At 36.3% G+C, this 21,211-nt stretch overlaps 1 protein-coding gene across 7 annotated transcripts in view; it reads left to right on the forward strand.

The window, feature by feature from the left end:
* The window catches only part of CEP70 (centrosomal protein 70), a 78,611-nt gene that overhangs the window by 24,497 nt on the left and 32,903 nt on the right, over positions 1 to 21,211 (forward strand). For 5 of the 7 annotated variants that reach the window (XM_082393694.1, XM_082393696.1, XM_082393695.1 and 2 more), the window contains 5 exons: positions 5,062 to 5,231; positions 10,330 to 10,386; positions 19,412 to 19,493; positions 19,598 to 19,686; positions 21,130 to 21,204. In XM_082393694.1, the coding sequence (XP_082249820.1) occupies positions 5,062 to 5,231; positions 10,330 to 10,386; positions 19,412 to 19,493; positions 19,598 to 19,686; positions 21,130 to 21,204 (473 nt within the window). The remainder of the gene's footprint in view (positions 1 to 5,061; positions 5,232 to 10,329; positions 10,387 to 19,411; positions 19,494 to 19,597; positions 19,687 to 21,129; positions 21,205 to 21,211) is intronic. The other 2 variants (XM_082393698.1, XM_082393697.1) reach the window with 2 other exon arrangements.

Consider the following 21,211-nt stretch of genomic DNA (forward strand, 5'->3'; position numbering starts at 1 on the left):
CGGTGCGCGGGCCCCCCACTATCGCGGCCTCTCTTGCCGCGGAGCACAGGCTCCAGGCGCGCAGGCTCAGTAGCTGTGGCTCACGGGCCCAGTTGCTTTGCGGCATGTGGGATCCTCCCAGACCAGGGCTCGAACCCGTATCCCCTGCATTGGCAGGCGGACTCCCAACCACTGTGCCACCAGGGAAGCCCCATGCATGCTTTTTTAAAGATAGCTGAATGGTTTGTTTTCTGTCTCCTTACTCAAGTGTCACATCACCATCTCTCAGGGATTCCTTTTTTGACTACTTTGCTTACAGTTGGCAATCCTGTCCCCCACATATCATATTGCCTTCCGTGCTTTGTTTTATCCATAGTTCTTAGCACCATCTAACATGCTAATATACTATATACACGTTGTTTTGTTTATATATCTCTCTGTGTTAGAATGTAAGCTCCATGAGGGCAAATATTTTTGTCTATTTTGTTTAGGGCTAAGAAAGTGTCTGCTTTATTATTAGTTGTAGATGCTCAATAAATACTTGAATTATTGAGTTAAATTTACATAACATTTATATGGAACATACTTTGTGATTTTAAGTTGTTTTATTACTTTTTATTGAAATAACAGTGTTATAACATTGAATACTTAATTTCCTAGTTTAAAAAACCTCTTATTTCAAACCTCTGGTGTTTATTATGATTAAACGAAATAAATCTTTTGTAGTGATAACCAATATTTAGTTTTATGAGACATTACAGATACTTAGGAACATTATATCATTATAAATGCTTTTTGTCGGCACAACACTATATGTACCTATTGCACACAGGCAGTTCAGGCTGCCTAAAAGGGACCACTACTCCTCAGGCAGGGTCTGGATGTCCCCTCAGTTTATACTGGCAGAATTGGAAGCATCTGATGAGTTAATATAAATTTCAGGAGCCAGAGAGAATCAGCCAGAGATATAAGAAGTTCTGGTATGAGGCCGCAGGCAGTTGGTGTTCTGCCCTCATTTAGGCTGCCAGCTTGGGGCGGACAGTGCTCTACCTGCTGGTATTGATCATCGTTCTGGAGAAGACACTGTCATTCTTTGATGGCCAAGTCTGTTTCTGTTATTCATCAGTCAACAAAATCTTTTACTGTTAGAACTTTACATTTTTAGGTTTGCTTTGTTAGGTTGCTTTCCTCATCAACGGTACATTCTAAACTCTCTCTACAGGGAGGGGGATTTTGGAAATATTTCTGTATGCATTTGATTTTGACCTTGCTCTCAGATATAGGACATGCGGAAACCTGAAGCTCTTTAACTCATTAACTTACTGATGTGAGAAAGCAGCCATCAGGTGGTACTGATAGAGGGAGATGAGGGCAGGGAAGAGCAGTGTTGTTTTTTGTTGTTTTTTGTTGTTTTTTTTTTTTAAGGACGATGCCTATTTTTTTTGCAGAGAGGTTGATCTATAAAAAAATCACAAAGTCAAATTATTAAAATATAAGACTTATGAATGTACCAGGGTTTTAGGCAGTTGAAAGAATAGATGCTTGAGGATTCATTGGTAAGAAGTGACTTGGAGTGGCATGTATTTTCTGTTAAGTAGTTCATCTGTTTTAAATGAATTATGGGCCATTAACTTTTTGTTTCAGGTCCCAGAGATTTGTTATGTAGCTTATAAATTGGTACAGAGGAGGTCTCATGTTCCAGTCTGCCATGGGGGACAGGATTGGGGTGTGAAAACCTGGTGTTGGGGTAGGGTGTCTATGCTAATTTGATCAATTGAAATTAGTTGCTTGCTTGTTTGCCGTTTAAGTACCTAAAGGGTACTTTTAATAGAATGTAACAGAAATTGGCAAACCCAAGGAACTGCTGCCCCTCAATGTTGCCTGATTGTCCAATTCTATTACAGACTAGTCATATATTCTGTACTGTACTAGTTAATCTGTACTTTCTTGGGGAAGATGGAAGTGCTCCTGGAGAACAATTATTTCACAGTTTGAGGCACATTTTTCTTTTTTTGGCATATGCTTGTTTCCAATTTTAGAATGGTTTAGTGCTGCATATTTTGCAGTTGAGAGAAAGGAAACATTGATTTTGTGTGTATGTGGCAAAGAGATCTAGGAAATTAACAGATGTTTGACAATAATATTTTGAAAGATTGCTGTTGAGAGATTGCTGGGGAAATGCAGAAACTAAAAGAAAACATTGTATTTGCAGTTTCTATGTTCTTCAGTACAGTTTCCCTTTTTCTGTACTTAGCTTCTGTGGATAAAGTTTGATAAACTTTTGGGTCCTCTAAAGATCTAAGCAGATAATTTCAGTTTTAAGTCAACGTGAACAGTATCAGGTAGTTCTCCCTCTTCTTTCTTCATAGAGAGTATATGGATCAGGAAACTGATTTTTACTATTCTTTTAGTGGTTACCTCAAAGATTAAAATATGCACTCTTGACTTCTCAAAATGTAATTTTACTTTGTATTATTTACCTTATTCCATGACATTGTAACAATCATAAAACAATTTTTAACATTCTCCAACTTATATTATTGTTGTATATTTCAATTCCATATTTATTTTTATTTTCTCTCCATACCTTTATTTACTGCTGACAGTTGAAATAGCACAATATACTTCTTTCCTGTTATTATTTAAACTTTTAAAAAGCAGGAAAAAAATTTAGCTCTATACTCTGTGCCCTAATTATTATGTATTATCCAAACCATCTGGTGTAAAGCCACCAAGCTCTTTTTTACACTTCTCCACAAGTTCTTTAGCTTCAATTTTTTTTTTTTAACTTTGTGTTGGATTCCTCTATTGACTTTAGGTTTCTAAAATACACAGGGAGCCATGAAACTTGAGTGGTTTTTAGGGCCAAATGAAAAAATAGATCTAATGTATATTAAAGTCAGCAAGATATTCTTAATACATGACTGCCTTATAAGTAACTGATATCTAGGTAGGGAGGAAAGAGATATAGGAAGGATGGCATGGGCTGTTAAAATTGTTACTGCGCCCTCTCCAGATTCTTGGACAGCAATACCGTAGAAATGAATATCGCTCCCTCAAGATTCTTAGGCAAGCAAAGCTTTTTATTGAAAGGATAGCTTGCGCACAAGAGAGAAGGTGGAAAAGAGTGCCAACTCCTTGAGGACTTTCAGGGAAAGGGTTTTAAAGGCCGGGTGAGGGAGGGGGCCGCAGAGTGCCTGATCAGCTTGTGCTCAATTCTTGCACTGGTTGGCATCAAGGTGAAGTTTCAGGTATCATCAACCTTCTAGTTTCAACCAGTCTGGTGTCTACATGCTTGCAGTCAGCAGTTTTCCTCTGGCGGGGGTCTGCTTCCTGCAAAAATAACTTAGGAATGTGTGTCAGGCCTTTATCTGTATCTGTCAGGGAACTGGGAGTTCGGTGACTCTGCTGTGTGGCAGATTTATAGTCCCACTTTTGTCTTTTGGAAACTACGTACATAACATCAGTGGAACAGAGATAATCTTTTATTCCTATGGGTCTTTGGGTATTATCTCACAGGCCCAAGCCTTTAGGCAATTTGGGTTTTTTTGTTTTGTTTTGTGTTTTTGTCGTTTTGTTATTTATTTATTTATTAGCTGTGTTGGGTCCTTGTGGCTGTGCGCAGGCTTTCTCTAGTTGCGGCGAGCAGGGGCTACTCTTCGTTGCGGTGCGCGGGCTTCTCATTGCAGTGGCTTCTCTTGTTGTGGAGCACGGGCTCTAGGCACGCGGGCTTCAGTTGTTGCAGCACACAGGCTCAGTAGTTGCAGCACACAGACCCCATCAATTGAGATGATCATGTTTTTTTTTTCCTTTTATTCTGTTAATGTAGTCTATTACATTGGTTCAACATATGAAAAACCCTTTCTTGCATTCCAGGAATAAATCCCACTTGGTCATGGTGTATCATCCTTTTAATATGCTGCTGAGTTTGGTTTGCTAGTATTTCGTTGAAATTTTGCATCATTGTTTGAGATACTGGTTTGTGGTTCTCTTTTTTTGTGTGTTGTCTGGTTTTGGTATTAGGGTAACACTAACCTCATAAAATGTCTTAGGAGAGATACAGTTGATTCTTGTATCTTGCTTTTACACCCTGCAACCTTGAAAAATTCAATCATTCTAGTTTCATGGCTAATTTATAGAGGTGGAATTGGGACCCAAGTCACTTGGCTGTAGAGCTCCTGCCTGGCTTCCAAGGTGGGGCTGAGGCAGAGGGTAAATTCTGGGTATAGCTGGTGGTTACTGACAGAAGGTATGGTACCAGAAGCTGGGTCTCCTTTTTCCCCTGAGGGTCTCTTAAGTCTGTGCAAACTTGACCCTATGGGCAGGTGAACATGTGCTTAGATATGGCATTGTCTTCTGAAAGTGGTGTGTCTTAGTATTGTGCAGGCCAGATGGGGATAGGGTTTCTCACTGAGCTTTATAAAAAGTGTATTAATAATAACGGTGATGGTACTGTTGATTATGAGCTTTCTAAGGACACTGAGGGATAGACACTATCGAATAATGGAAAACCAGGCCAGTGATATTTCACTGAAGGCAAGAGAGTGTTCAAGATTTACATTCCCTTGTATAAATCTTGGGGTACATATTATTTCTGAACAAATTCCTGGTTTCTCTGAGTTTGCAGTCTACCACATTACATGAATGCCTAAGTTGATTAAACCATCTGAAATCCTGAATTATCATTGATCACTTAAGAATATTAATTTTAATTCTTGGTTCTTTTTGACATCCTTAATATTGGTCTCTTCCTGATTATTATTTTCATCTAAACATATATATATAAAATTATATCAGTTTTATGGAGATTGAGTTCTTTTACTCATTATGAAACCTTGAATGCATGCAATTATAAACTATATTTTCCCCATTTTACACTGATTTTACTTGTTATAGTTTTTGCATTTATGACATATCAGTGTTTCTGGAGCTTGCACCCATTTAAAAACAGGCTCAGTACTGAAGTTCTTGAATGAAGCTGCCTGATAGAAATTGTGAGGATAGCTTTGTGTACAATATTGTTAGGACAGCATGTCCTAGATGTATATATCATAATTATATTTTTTGAAAAATTTCTTACAGGCAAAATGTGAGCATTATGAGAAAAAACAAATGGAGCAACAAGAGACTATGGCTTCTTTGCAGAAGGATATCTATACATTAACAAAGGAGGACGAAGAGCGCATCATCACTCGAAACAGAGTGTTCTCCTACCTCTGCAAGAGAGTTCCTCATACCATCTTGGATAGACAGTAATGTTTGCTACGTAAATTGATATGTAGCTAGAGTCATCATTTTTTTAAAAACAGATTTCATCTTGGGTGTGGTTATATCTCTTTTAAACTGGTTAAGTATTCCTCTCCCTCTTCTCTGCTGTTTGTTGGTTTGTTGGTTTGTTTTAAATGTCATTAACTTTTTGAAGAAAATGGTCAGTTGTCCTGGAGTACATGCTAGATTTGTCTGTTTGCTTCCTTATTATGTCATTTAATTTATTCTTCTATCTCCTATATTTGCTCTAAACTGGAAGTTAGAGCTAAATTCAGATGCAAGTATTTTTGGTGAAATACTTCGTAAGTGGTAATTTATGCTTCTAATTATAACATATCAGGAGGCACATAATATCTAGTTGACCTACTCTCAGGGATGCTTAGATTGTTCAGGGGTTTAAATAATAACAATCTGATCCTTCCACTGTAAAATTTCTCATCGTCCTTTCATCTAATGGTTTCCCCCATTGATGATCTTATTTTCAATTCTGCTATCCCTTTTTTTTCTTTTTCTTTTTTTCCCGGAAGTCTTCCATTAAAAAAAAGAACCTTTCCTTTTGAGTAGGGGCTATTTGGTTGCCCTATATGGTTTGTTACAGGGAAGCACAATGCTTAGTTCTTTCATTTTAATTCTAATTTTTTAGAGTAAACAGTTGTTGCCCTAATGATCTCCAATGATAAGCAGTAAGATTTTTTGTTTGTGCCTATCTCTCTTTTTTCAAAGGTTGTTATTAACTCGTGGGGTTTTAATGATCAAATTATCTTGTCTTTGGCCGGTGGGGTCTTTTTCATGTTGGTATTATATCCCTTTGACCAACTCTATTAATCTTTGTTAGATTTCTTACTTTTAGGCAGAAGATACATCCTGTACATTTTTCTGCCCTAGGAGCTCTTTTGAGGAATGGAGTTAGGTATTTGTTAAAACTAACACTAAACATTTAAAATTAACTCATTTAAAATGAATTAATTAGACATTTCTCAAAAGAGCTCTGGTTCCTTTTAGTCAGGAATGGTTTTTAGAGACCACAGTTTGAGTGTTTAGGTTGCTTATCTTATGTTATTGATTTTAGGGCTTTTTAGTGGCAAGTACTAGGAACTATATATATTTCTGAGAAAAATTTCTAACTGAAGTTAACACTACTGGGTTTTTATTTAAACTCTGATTTTACATTTGTAACGGTTTTCTTTTACACTGAAAATCCTTATTCCTAAGAATAATATAATTATTTATTGGCCTTATCCTATAATATATAAAAATAGTTTCAAAATAATAATACCAGAATTGCTACTAACAATAAGCCAACTGAATGAAATTTAAATTTCTTTGCAATTATCTTTGACATTAATAATAATATATTCCACTATGGGTACAGTCAAAATATAGTGTTCTAAAATATCTTGAAATATTTCTTTTCTGTGTGTTTGTGGCACCAAATTAATATACAGTTAGGTTTACTTGTTTCAGTTTGTTTTCAGTTTTTAGGGCTGGCTTTTTAAATTTATTTACTTTTGAATATGTAAGACGTTTATACAATTATAAAGTCAAAACTGTAATTATTTATATTTGGAGAGGTTTTGTTTTCATTCCCGTCCCCTTAACCCTATTCCTTACTTCTTCCTATAGATAATTTTTTAGTGTTATTTTTAGCAAATACAAACAGTATGGATATTATATTCATATTTCTTTTTTTTTTCTATAAAAGATAGCACCTTGTTCTTTTCACTTAATAGTATAAACTAGTTACATTTTAACTAGTCTTATGTGTTTACATAGTAGGATTGGGGATTTTTACTAATTAGGTATGTCTGTTTTATACTATAAAAATAAATGAAGTCACATATAAGTTAAAAACAAGTTGAAACTATAGATTGTTTCAATAATTATTTGAGAGATAATGCACACATATACATGTACACATATATATACAGTTTTTATCCTTTTGAAGGACGAACTAGGATAAGAATATAAATAATAAATAATTTAAATAACAAAATGTAGTTGGAGGTAGGTGTGAATAAATGGAAAAGCAAAGAAAGGAAAATAGGAGTAAGGAAGAACAAAAAGGAGAGAGATAATTACAGTGGGAGAATAAAGTAGGAAGAGAGATGGAGGAAGAGGAATGAAAACAAAAACAAATAACAAGCAATTTGAGTGAGTGAGAGGGCAAGAAAAAGGGAGAGAAGCATTGAGAAAACTTACCAAGTACCAGATGAAGTCAAGCTAATTCAGGTGTGAATTTATCTGATGGCCTAGAGGTTCTCCACTTTATTTGGTTTTTAATAAAACAAATTTTCAGTTTGAGCACAGAACTTAAAAATTGTGAATTAACCCTTATATGAAAATGCATCAGTTGTAGCCACTACAGCTATTGTCAAAAGTTACAAAGGCTTTGGACAAAACAATATAGGACATACACAGATGAGTAAAGCCATGTTTGCTGCATTTATGGACCTGATAGCTTGTTGGGTAGATAGACACATACTCAGGTAAGTAAAATAAAAGGCACATTGGTATGTGCTGTAATGGTAAGGCCAACAGGATACTAACTGGGCGTGGCATAAGGAGAGCTTAGTTTCCACTGAGGAAGAAGATGGGGATGACCAGAAAGACTTCATGAAGGAGGTGACTTGTAAACTAGATTATTAGGAACTGTAGAATTTTTTTTTAAACACAATAAAAGAATTTAATAAGGTGTCCAGTTTACAAAATAAATCTATAAAAATCAATAGCTTTTGTTTTATACCAATAATAACCTGGCAGAAAATGTAATGGGAGGAAAATTCCATACACAGTCATACTCAGTAAATATGAAATACCCAGGAACAATTCTCCTGAGGTGTGTTGAAGTCCTAGAGGAATGCTTTAAAATTTATTTGCCGATGGAAGACATATCATGTTCCTTAAAGGGAGCAGTTGATAGGTAGTTTGAATTTTGTGTGTTGTAATTCTCATTACACTTGTATTAATTTGTTCTGGCATCTGTATTCCCCACGATGCTGTAAGCTCAATGATGCCAAAGACTCCGTGTCATTCCCTGCTGTGTTCTAGTGCATGTCCACGAGGAACTGTAGAATTTTAATAGACGTTAATGAGGAAAAGGGTATTCTAGTTAGAGAAATATGGTGGCTGGGAAACAAAATGTATTTGGGAGTGGCAAGTAGTCCAGGTAGTCCGAGAGGTCTGGAGCATAGGGTGCACAAGGTGATGGTATCTTAGGAGACAGTATGGAAGGAAAGGTGTGCTAAAACTTTGAGGGGCTTCAACTCCAGGCTGAAGAGTTTAGGTTCTACTTTCTGTGTAGCAGGATAAAAAAAACCCAGGATTTATGAGCAAAGAAATTAAACCCAGAGACAGACAAGTTAGTGATCAGTTTTAATTGTCTAGTTGGGAGATAACAGAGGTCTATAAAGAAAAAAGAAAGAGAGGTACTGAGAGATGGACAGGAATTGTCTAGACTGACTGACTGTAGATGTTGAAAGAAGAAGAGCAGTCAAAGATAGCCAGATTTCAAGCTAGGTTTGGGGAATGGGGAAGGAGGATAATGGGTTCATTTACGAACATGTACTTAGGCACTTTCCGTCAGCCACAGAGAGATATCAGGCCTACAGTTAGAAAGGCTGAACTCCAGAGAACTTTAAAATTTAGAGAGAGAAAGAAGAGACAGAAGAGGAGTTATGTTTGGGTGTCAGGCTAACCAAGGAACAAGAGTGTTTGAAGAAGGAGAGGGTGGTAAGAAGTGTTACATGCCACCTCATTGGTTTGTGTTTGCCTTCCCACTGTCTTATTTGCTCGGAATTCCTGGTTTGACACATAATAAGTCCTCTTTAAAAGTTTATTGAAGGTAGAGGTAACAGTCATTCAGGATGAATGAAGTTTGCTATGAAGGAAAAAGATAGACATGGAATGGTAGCATGGGGGAAGGAAGGGGTGAGAGGGCTTGTGAAGTGTATAAAGGAAATTAAAGCATATTTGCAGGATAATATGAAAGCTGGTATGCGTTGGGATGGGGAAAGTTGAAGAGAAAGAATAATCCAGAAAGTTATGATATTAAAGGCACAGTTGGTTGAATTAGCACTGAAAAAAAGGAGATGGGTAAGTTTCTCAAGATAGGAGTGAAATACTATACATTCTTGCTTTGAGAAGAATAATATGTGAAAGTATAGTGTTATTTTATTTTTCTTTGAGGATTTTTTGAATTACAAAAGCAATATGTGCTTTTAGAAATTCAAACAATACAAAAGTATGTAAAGTAAAATGTTATAGACCTGCTTACCCTCCTAATTTCCACATCCCAGAGATATCACTTTTAACAGTTTGGTTTTTGTCCTTCCTAGTGTTTCACAGCAATAGTGCTGTTGGCTTTTGGGTGGGACCATTCTTCATTGTGTAGGGCATGATGAGCATTCATCATGTTCATTGATGAACTTTTAAGCATCGTTGCCCCCTCCCCAACTATTCAGTGTGACAACCAACACTGTCCCCTAGTTGTGGTATTATCCCTCAGTTAAGAACCCATAGAGTTCATTTTCAATACATATACAGATTCATTTACAACTGTTTTCTTATAAAAATAGAGTGATATTATACACTTGTGGCTATGCAACATTTTTTTCCGTTATCAATTCTCATTAGGATGTACAAATTTACATTGTCTCTTCTCATGTCTCATCATTTTCTATAATATGGATGTGCCATTATTTATTTAACTTTTCCCTTGTTGGCGAGTATTTAGATTGTATCTGAGTTTTCACTCATAAATAATGGTGCATCGAGCAACTTTGTTCATCTTGAGTTACAGCCTTAGGCACATATTTCTGTGGGAGTGATTGCTAGAGGTAGAACTGTTTGGACAATATGCATTTAATAATTTGAGATTTAATGTCTGTGGTTATTTAAAAATATATACCTTAAAATTAAAATATATGGCATAGTATGATACTTGCTTCTGGCAAAAATCACTTAAATTTTTTATGAATTTGCAGATAACCTGTATGTTTATCACTGTAATTTGCAATTGTATAGAGAGAATAGTAAATGTTCCAATACCACATTTGAAAATAACTCAACTTATCTGTTTTCTAGGTTGCTTTGCCTAATTGATTACTATGAATCTAAAATTAGAAAATTTCATAAACAAAGGTACGACTAGTCTGGTATTACAATTTTTAAAGTTATTATCTAGTCATGAATTACAACAAAAGTTTCTATGGACTTTTGAAACAAATATGCTTTGGAAATCTACCTGATATATGTATAATTTACCTAATATGTTTAACTACAAATTTCTTTTTTTATAAAGATCTTCAAGACTGTACTTTACCACTTATGTTAAAATATATTGTTGCATTTATATTAAAATATGTATATTTAATATCACCAAAGTATCGGTCACAGAAGAAATAGTATTTTTCTTTTGTTGAAGTATTATAATTTGTTCTACTGATGTCATCTAACCACTAGATAGTTACTGAGTGTATCCACAACGTGTGTAGGATTGGATTAGCTGCCTGCCAAAGTACAGCCTAATTAGTATGCAGATTTATATGAGATAAAGATAAAATGTCATAGTGAAAAATCAAGTATATAGAGTAAAACATAGTTGTCACATCTGATTAAAGAAATAAGGGTAAAGTTTAAAAATAATGGTCTTTGACTAACCAAAAATAGCTGAATGATATCTAAGGCCAAATAATCTAAAGTGCTTTAATATAAAGTCATTAAAACGGTGGCTATTCTGTTTCATTGTTTATAAATGGAACAGTTCTTTTAACAAATATTTGAGCACCTACTTTCTGCCAAGTTCTGTTTTTGTTACTGAACAGATAAAATAGATAAACTGGAATAAAGCAGATAAGTTCTCTGCTTTCATTAAGCATACATTGTCTAGTATTCTTGCCCCAAGAGCACTGACTCCAGAAACTCAGGAAGACTGACGGCAGAGCTGTGCTGGTTGCTGATTCCTTCTAGCACCTTGGGGACTCTTAAAAAAGAGCAGGATGCAGGGAAGAAGGGAAGAAAGAAGTGAAGAAGGAAGGAAGGGAAGATGAGAAAAGGACAACTAATGACAGAGCAGCTCCTTGCTTTGTTCTATTCAGAAAGTAGTATTATACCAAATAACTTCAGGGACCTTCTGGTTTTCAAATGAAACTGTGTCGTTTAGATGGTAGGCATGGTGTTAGATTGATTCTAGAGATAAGACAACGTTTTATTTATTTGTTTGTTTATCTTGGCTGCAACAGCTCTTCCTTGCAGCATGCGGGGTCTTTTTTTTATTTGCGGCGCGCAGGCTCTTCGTTGATGCACGTGGGCTTCTCTCTAGTTGTGGCGTGCTGGTTTTTTTTCTCTCTTTAGTTGTATCACGTGGGCTGCAGAGTACGTGGGCCCTCTAGTTGAGGCATGCAGACTTAGCTGCCCCGCGGCATGTGGGATCTTAGTTCCCCCACCAGGGATCGAACCTGCATCCCCTGCATTAGAAGGCGGATTCTTTACCACTGGACCACCAGGGAAGTCCCTAGGACAACGTTTTGAACACAGTTCTTACCTTCCAGGAGTTTGCAATCTAGTAAGGGAGATTAAATATAAACACATTAATAGTTAAAAATAATATGAGACTTAAAAGACACTAAGACATAATGTCACAATAGAGTAATTACTAAAAACTGTACAGACAGTAACTAATACAGGAGTTGATAGCAGGAACAAATTTGTTTTAGATGGAGTAACCAGGGAAGCCATTACAAAGCAGATGGGGGTTGTGCTTGAGGTTGAAGAATAAGTAAAATTTGGGAAAGTAGAAAGGCAAAAAAACCCACTGCTTATATGCTTTGAGCAAAAGTTCATAGATGTAAGAGAGTAGACTTTTTTATGGTACTATAAGCCAGTTTGGCTGGACTTCATACAGGACCAAGAGTAAGCTATAAATGAACAAAAAGACATCATTTGCCTTGGAAAGAAGGGAGGCACTTTTTCCTTTGATACAGAAAAGCTGGGTGATGGGGTTGTAGGTATGTGTATTAGTCAGGGTTCTAGAGAGAAACAGAATCAATAGAATGTACATTTATATGCAGAGAGAGATTTATTTTAAAGTAGTTGGTTCATGTGATTGTGAAGCTGGCAAGTCTGAAATCTGTGAGGCCGGCATGCAGGCCGGAGACCCAGGGAAGAGTTGACGTTGCAGTGTTGAGGCTGAAGGCAACCTGAAGGCAGAATACCTCCCTTCTTGGAGATTTCAGTCTTTGCTCTTAAGGTCTTTAACTAATTGCTCAAGGCCCACCCACATTATGAAGGGTAATCTGCTTTATTCAAAGTCTATTGATTTAAATATCACATCTAAAGCATACCTTATGACCATATCTAAACTGGTGTTTGACCAAGTAGCAGGGCACCATAGCCTAGCCTAAAATGAACAATCATAGTATGTAAGAGTAAAGAGAAGGTAAATAAAGAATTTCATTTGAGAGGTTGTAAACTGTTAGGCTCACAGAATCAGGAAAGTAATGAAAATGAGTAAAGCAGGTTAGGTGGGAACTGTGGCAAATTGGAGAGCTGTGTACCATCTGTCTTAAGGGGGCAGTTAAACTGTACACTCCGGCCAGTTGATGCCATGCAGGAATGTGAGCCCACTGTGGCTAAATCTGCTTTTTGAGAAGTTAGAATGCTAGATTTATAAATGAAATCAGATTTTTAATGTTTGCAACTAAAACTCAGTGCTCTGCAACATATTATATGGTCCAGACTGAATATTATTTGAAACCTTTGCTCTATATCTTTAGTAAATTGTAATCTGGATTCAGGAGTTGGTTGACTTTTTTTCTGTAAAGGGCCAGACCGTATGTATTTAGGCATTTTAGTCTATATAGTCTCTCACAACTACTCAACTCTGCTGTTGTAGCATGAAATGAGCCATAGACAATAAGTAAATGAATTGGCATGGCTGTGTTCCATAAAACATTAATTTAAAAAAGCCTGCTAGATGTAGCCCACAGGCAACAGTTTGCTGACCACCGATCTAGATGATGAAGAGAGAACATTTGGGATTTGTAGTAAGAGTAGAGAAGATTTAGTATAGCCATCATTGAAATGTCTTGTGTAGAATGTGGTGTGAGAGGTTGCCTCTGAAGTTGTGCAAACTGGCATTCTCTGACTAAAAATAATAAAAGGATTGAGCCATTGGGGGTGGTGGTGTTGAATCTGGTTGTCATGAATTTGTAGTGAAAATCTGGGATTGAGGAATGAGGACCTTGGAGGAAAGGAATTACTTTTTTGCTTAGCAATCCTATCATCACTGGTCTAGCTGAAGTGAAATATAATACTTTGGCCGGTACAAACTATGCTCAGGTCAGATACTTGGATTGAATGTCTCTCATTAAGGGAGAAGGATACAGGAAGAAAACAGGGGCTGCATTATACATAATGTTCTCACGGGTGGAAAATTAGAAGTCATTTATACTTTGCAGTGATGAAGAGTCTGCCCTGAGGAGAGTTTTTCATAGTTCATTGACTGAACAACGTTTATCAGTCTCTTTTCTAAGAGTAAATACTAACTTGATAGATTGTAGCAACTTCAAGGTGGATTTTGAGATCCACTTGATTATTTATATAATATTTATATGAATATTATATATATTATATTAATAATTAATATAATTATTTATATTAATTATATCACTTAAAAAAGAAGGCGAAAGAGAAGAGAAAATGAAGGAAGATGGGCTATGATTTGGAGGCCTAAGTGGGATAAACAGGAAGCAGAGGAGGAGGACGTATACACCTGTAGAGCTAGGGGAGCAAGACCAAAGGAAGAAGACAGATGAGACATGGGCCTCTTGCAGAGGTAGAAGCCCTCTGTTTAGCACCCATTTTTTAAAGGCAGCATTGTCCAAAGTTTTTCTCATCATGAAACACAGAAAGTGATGTTTGTGTACCACACTGGGGTCTGGCCAGTTGTCCTGAGGGCTGAGAGAGATGAATATCTTGGCACATTTGTATTTCCTTTGCACAGCACACCTATGGCACACCATCTGGACCCTCATTTTAGGGCGCAGGCTTGAGAAGGCCTCCAGAGAGTTCGTGAAAGGCAGTTTCTGAATACTATGGACTGGTATTCCTTTCTGCCTCCATACATGAGAAAACTCAGGGAAAGCAAAGGAAGCTGCAATCAAGGCAGCAGATATTTGAATCAAGTGTTAAGCAGTTGGAAATCTTAGAAAACTGCAAACATGGTATAACCTCTGAAACAGGAAAAGTAAATTTTAAAATGATAAGCTCTCAGCTATGTTACTTTACCTACTTTTTAAAAAAAATTAATTAATTTAATTTATTTATTTTTGGCTGCATTGGGTCTTCGTTGCTGCGCGCGGGCTTTCTCTAGTTGTGGCGAGTGGGGGCTACTCTTCGTTGCGGTGTGCGGACTTCTCGTTGCGGTGGCTTCTCTTGTTGTGGAGCACGGGCTCTAGGTGTGCGGGCTTCAGTAGTTGTGGCACGTGGGCTCTCAAGTGCAGGCTCAGTAGTTGTGGTGCACGGGCTTAGTTGCTCTGCAGCGTGTGGGATCTTCCCAGACCAGGGCTCGAACCCATGTCCCCTGCATTGGCAGGCGGATTCTTAACCACTGTGCCACCAGGGAAGCCCCTACCTACTTTTATTTACCCAGAAATATATATCACTGTAGATTACTATATCACTATATGGTAATATAGATTAATATATCACTATAGATTACATGGAATATATTGCTGGCTTTTTCTATTAGTATTTCCCTGGCTTAGTAGATAGAGTAAAGAGCCAAGGAAAGTAACGTAGGAATAAAACCTACAGGCCTCAGATTGAGTTTCTTCTGAGATGTCAGAGACATTTGGAAAGTTACCCCAGGGAAAATAGTTCTATAATGAATTAGTAAAGTGAAGTCCCCTTGTCTAATTCCATCCTTCTTTTTAGATAGAAATTTTTGAAGTGGTCTTGGGAAATGGAAGCAGGTGGCTTTGAGGTTAACCTCTGACTGAACATGATTTGGATTAGGCAAGAAAATAAAACACAGGATTTCTCTAGTTTTGCTCTTTCTCTCCACGCCTAAGGAGCACGATCTTCACCACTGGGTCCCTCCTGAGGCTTCTGGAGGCCATTGGAGAAAGGGTGGGAGGAATTTGGCTGTGGGGATCCCATGTCCAAATGAGAGTTTGTGGATGCTTAGAATCGTTTTTACTTCAAGAAAACCACAAAATCTGTCAATGCTAAATAAAGAACTACAGGAAAAGAAAGTGAGGATTCTTTACTGAAACTCATTTCCCTTTAGGTCTGCATACATTTAAAATTGGTCTCCTCTACTATATTCTTATATTAGGTTTCTCTTGAGAACAAGTGTAGCCATAGTGGCAGGTATTTGAGAGTATATATAGGGAATGATGTGAGTGCATAGGCTTTGGAGCCAGAGATTTCAATTTGAATCCCACTACTACTACTAACTATTTGAGTGGCTTTGAGCAAGTTAAATACGCAAACTCCTCACCTGTTAAATGTGAAATAGTTTGTATAAAACATCTATCTTAGTACTTGTTATATAGAGGCTACTCAGTCATCCTTATTTTAGTCACCTTTCCTAAAATGGTCATTTGTTCAAGGCTAGCATGTGTTTTAGAAGAAGGTCTGAGGGATATATTAGTACAGCTGTCTCGAATAGAAATGTAATGCAAGCCACATACATAATTTTGCATTTTCATGTAGCCAAGTTAAAAAGTAAAAAGAAACCAATGAAATACATTTTAATATATTTTATTTAATATCCAAAATATTATCATTTCAACATGTAATCAATAACATTATTAGATATTTCACACTCTTTTTTCATTCTAAGTCATTGAAATATGGTATATATTTAATTTACAGCACACCTCAATTCAGATACTAAATTTTCATCAGAAATATTTGATCTGTATTTAGATTTCATGAAGCCTAGTTCAAAAATAGACTTATATACTCAAATTGTTCTATACATACCTAAAAGTTTTCTAGCACCTGAATCAAGTACAGAAAGCTTCTTTCCTTTAATATTTACATCCACATTTACAAAACTGGCTTATCTTTTTTAGAATAATTGGTTTGACTGAATTAAAGGTATATCTGCTTGAAAACTATACCCACCTTAAATTCACTAACTCTTCTATTTAATTCAGAAGGGTACTGCAGAATTGAAAAGCAGCTCTAAATCAGTCAATAGCAACAAAAAGTTCTTCAAAGTTTTCTTGTCGTTTTTACAGCCAATTTATATGCACTGTGGATTAAAACTAAAATCTTCTACCATAATATTAGAAAATGTGTGTAAACTCAATATTTATTTGTGTTATGAAAAGTTTTCATTTCAGTGTAAATTCTCATAACCTATTAGCTTGTCACAGATCTGGCTTTCCTTTCTTTGGAGCTTCAAATATATTTTTATTTTATTTTATTTTGTTTTATTTTTAAATATTTATTTATTTATTTCTTTTTGGCTGCGTCGGGTCTTAGTTGCAGCACGTGGGATCTTCCCTTGTGGTGCATGAGCTTCTCTCTAGTTGTGGCGCATGGGCTCCAGTGGCCAAAATAAGCTCAGATTTTGCTAAAAAATTATTTTAAAAGTTTTTGTTGTATGGTTAATTTTTTCGGTGACTTTCGTTCTTTTTTGACTGTTGAGAGGAAACTTCTTAATATATTCATTATGATTTGCTGAAAATACTTCCTATCGTTATCTACTTTATTATCCTAAAAGATTCTTTATATAACAGCTTTTTAAAATAACAGCTTTATTGAGATATAATTCACATGCCATAAAATTCACCATTTTAAAGTATACAATTCAGTGATTTTAGGATATTCACAAAGTGTGTCATCATCTCCACAGTCAATTTTAGAACATGTTCATCACCCCATTGAGAAACCTCATTAGCAATCACTCCCCGCCCTGAGCCCCTACTCTGCTGCAACCCAACATCACAAAATATACAATTCCATTTACATGAAATGTCCAGAATATGCAAATCCATAAAGACAGAAGTAGATGAGTGGTTGCCTAGGAATTGAATTGTAGTGGAGTAGGGACTCAGGGCAGAGAGGAGATGGGGAGTGATTGATAATGGGTACGGTATTTCTCAGTGGGGTGATGAACATGTTCTAAAATTGATTGTGGAGATGGTGACACAACTTTGTGAATATCCTAAACGGATATCTCATTGTGGTTTTGATTTGTGTTTCCCTAAGGACTGATGATGAGTGTCTTTTTATATGCTTATTGTCCATTTGCATATCTGTTTTGGAGAAATGCCTACTCACATCCTTTGCCCATTTTTAAATTGACTTTTTTGTCTTTTATTGTTGAATTGTAAGAGTTCTTTATTAATTCTGGATACAAGTTGCAAATATTTTATCCCATTTTGTGGGTTTTCTTTTTTCTCTTGATGGTGTCCTTTGAAGCTCAAGAATGTTTTAATTTTGATGAAGTCCAGTTTATCTGTTTTTTTTCTTTTGTATCGTGAACCAGCAGCTTTTCCATTTTGTTCTGCAGCAAATTATAGTAGCATTCATTAGGAAATTTGTGGCATACGTTCTTTCAGTCTGTTTTCTTTACTGTTCCAATTATTGTACTGTGTCAGATGTTATCATCTCCACTTGATTCTGTTAAAAATCTGTCCGTAATTATTTTTTAAACCAAAAAAGTTTAGTTCTTATAATTAAAATAATAACTATATCATTATAAATTATGATTTATATAGGTATCACCATAAATATAGTATCAGAACAAACACCTTACAATGTTATATTGGTATATAGGAAAAAAAATCATTCTAACTGAATCAATCCATTGACACTGACTAGACTGGTGGTGTGTTTGTATATAGTACTACAAACCACCCACGCACCCAGTGCACAACTAGGCCACAACATTAATACCTTAACATGATGCATGGTAGTGGTATGTAGTCCTAAACAATAAAGTCGTGTTTAACAGAAGAATATTTTACACTGCTTCAGTTTTTAAATTCTAATTAAAATGAAATAGAATTAAAAGTCTAGTTCTTCAGTTGCATTAGCTGTATTTCAAGTGCTCATTGCCTGTGTGTACCTAGTGTTTACTGTATTGGACAGCCCTGTGTTAGTGTATCAGGATTTTTAAAAACATTAATACTGATTTTCTAGTCCTTTATAGCTCACAGAATGCTTTGATGTCTTTTTTACTTTTAACACCAATTCTATGAGGTAGATGTGACAGAAATTATCTCTGTTTTATAGATGAGAAAACAAATTTTGAGAGACTGACCTACCCAAATAACACAACTGGTTAATGGTGATGTCAAGACTTGAATCGGGGCCACTAAGTCTGTGGCCTTGTCCACTTATACTCTGCATTTTTTTAAAAAAATAAATTTATTTATTTATTCTTGGCTGCATGGGGTCTTTGTTGCTGGGTCTTAGTTGCTGTGCGCGGGCTTTCTCTAGTTGCAGTGAGCGGGGGCTACTCTTCGTTGCGGTCTGTGGGCTTCTCATTGCGGTGGCTTCTCTTGTTGCAGAGCTTGGGCTCTAGGCACGCAGGCTTCAGTAGTTGTGGCACGCGGGCTCAGTAGTTGTGGCTCACGGGCTCAGTAGTTGTGGCTCGCAGGCTCTAGAGCGCAGGCTCAATAGTTGTGGCGCACGGGCTTAGTTGCCCCGCAGCATGTGGGATCTTCCCAGGCCAGAGCTCAAACCTGTGTCCCCTGCATTGGCAGGCAGATTCTCAACCACTGCGCCACCAGGGAAGTCCCTGCATTTTTTGATATAGATTTTTTGGTGACCTAAAAGTACTAGACGGAAAAAACAACATGCTTTGTTTGTTTATTCATTCAACAAGTGTTTTTTCACCACCTCTTATGCCCTATATTCTTCTGGGCAGTGACATACAATGGTGAACAAGACAAAGTTCTGGTCTTCATGGATCTTACCTTCCGATTAAGGCATTAGTGAACAAATATATACTATAGTACTAGGTAGTAAGTAGTATGTTCTAATACCATTTTCTGTGAGAATAAGTAGGAAATTTGGCTTAAGTTTTAGTTCATGTTTAGGTTATCAAACCCTTATTGTATTGATTTAATTTTTGTTAGCTAGATTTGTTTTCTTTGAAGATAAATTTTTCATAAATAACACTGCATGTATCTTTTCATAGGCAATATAGAGAAGATGAAAGTCAGTCAGAAGAAGACTACAGAAGTCTGAGTGCTTCACCCACGTATAAAGGCCTTCTAATGGTATGGGGACTATATGACTGATAAATACTTTTTTTATAAAGCAAAATGATAATCTAAATAATCTCCCAGGAAAGTTAACTATTTTTTTATGAAATGTGTTGCAGTCATTACAGAATCAACTCAAGGACTCGAAATCTAAGATAGATGCACTTTTAAGTGAAAAGGTGAATCTCCAAAAAGATTTGGAAACCAGGTGAGAGAAACTTAAGTCATTTTTATTTAACTTCCATTTAAGCATAAACTGGAATTTTGAATATTGAATAAATCATTCTGTCACCTTTACTCTAAAACTAATGTTGGGGACCTCATACTCATACTCATTTTAGTCATTTGTCTCTCATATCATGGAAAGAGCAAAAACACATACATAGGCAAGGGAAGTGAGAAAATAGGAAGAAGATAAAACTGGGTAAGAACTCAGAATAGATTCAGTCTTATGCCAGCAGGTTTCCCTTTCCCAAGTAACTATTTTTTATTTTAATTTTTTTTTCCAAATTACTTTAGAATGTCTTATTACTTCATCATATGCCTGCGTTGTGGGAAGGGGGGGAATTAAAAAGTTTAAATGGCATACAACAGAAAGGTTTATTTATGTACAGCATACTACCACAAAAGGATGGCACTCTACCTGTTAACAGAGAGTAATAAGGAATGCACACTGTTGAGACTTTTTTATTCAACAAATATTTGTTGAATACCTACTGTAAGTTATACATGGTCTTAAGTTCTGGGATAATATATAATAAGCAAAACAAATACCTTGTTCTTGTAAATCGTATACTTTAATGGAGAGGAGACTGATACCTACAGTAAAAACCATTTCTATAAAGTTTAAAAGCCTGCCACATAATAATATGTAAATTTATGGTTATATAAGTATGAGGTGAAAATTTATAAAGCATGCATGGGAAGAATGAAGAGTGAATTTCGGATAGTGGTTACCTGTGGTATGGGAAGGAGAGCAATGACAGTAATCAGGGTCACGCATGGAGTTTTAAGTACATGTATAATGTTTTAGTTAAAATATTTGAAACAAATTACTGTTCAACTTTGATAAAGCTTGAGGGGTGGACACAGCACTATTTGTCTTACTATCCTCTATTCTTGTCTCTACATTTGAGATAATTCACTATAAAAACAAGCAATAGATTAATAACAATAAAAATGGGTAGAAAGTTTTGAACAGGGAATACACAGAAGAAGAAACCCAGTGGCCAATAAATACCTCATTATCAGTCATGAAATATTTTTTTAAATTAGTTAATTTATTTATTTTGGTTGTGTTGGGTCTTCGTTGCTGCACGTGGGCTTCAGTAGTTGTGGCACGCGGGCTCAGTAGTTGTGGCTCGCGGGCTCTAGAGCACAGGCTCAGTAGTTGTGGAGCACGGGCTTAGTTGCTCCATGGCATGTGGGATCTTCCCGGACCAGGGCTCGAACCCGTGTCCCCTGCATTGGCAGGCGGATTCTTAACCACTGTGCCACCAGGGAAGCCCAGCAATCATGAAATATTTTAAGAATTTTTAAGCATATTTGTGACAAGTAACAGGGTATACACTATTGTTTATTATTAAATATCTTTACAGTATAGTTTTATTAAATAAAAATAAGTGCATTCAACATGATTTATTTTCTACAGGCCCACACAGCATGAATTAAGACTTTGTAAACAACAGGTGAAGAAGCTGGAGAAAGCCCTTAAGAAAAGCATCAAGTAATTA

This window comes from Balaenoptera borealis, assembly GCF_965194805.1.
Source record: "Balaenoptera borealis genome assembly, chromosome: 5".
Classification (NCBI taxonomy): Eukaryota; Metazoa; Chordata; class Mammalia; order Artiodactyla; family Balaenopteridae; genus Balaenoptera; species Balaenoptera borealis.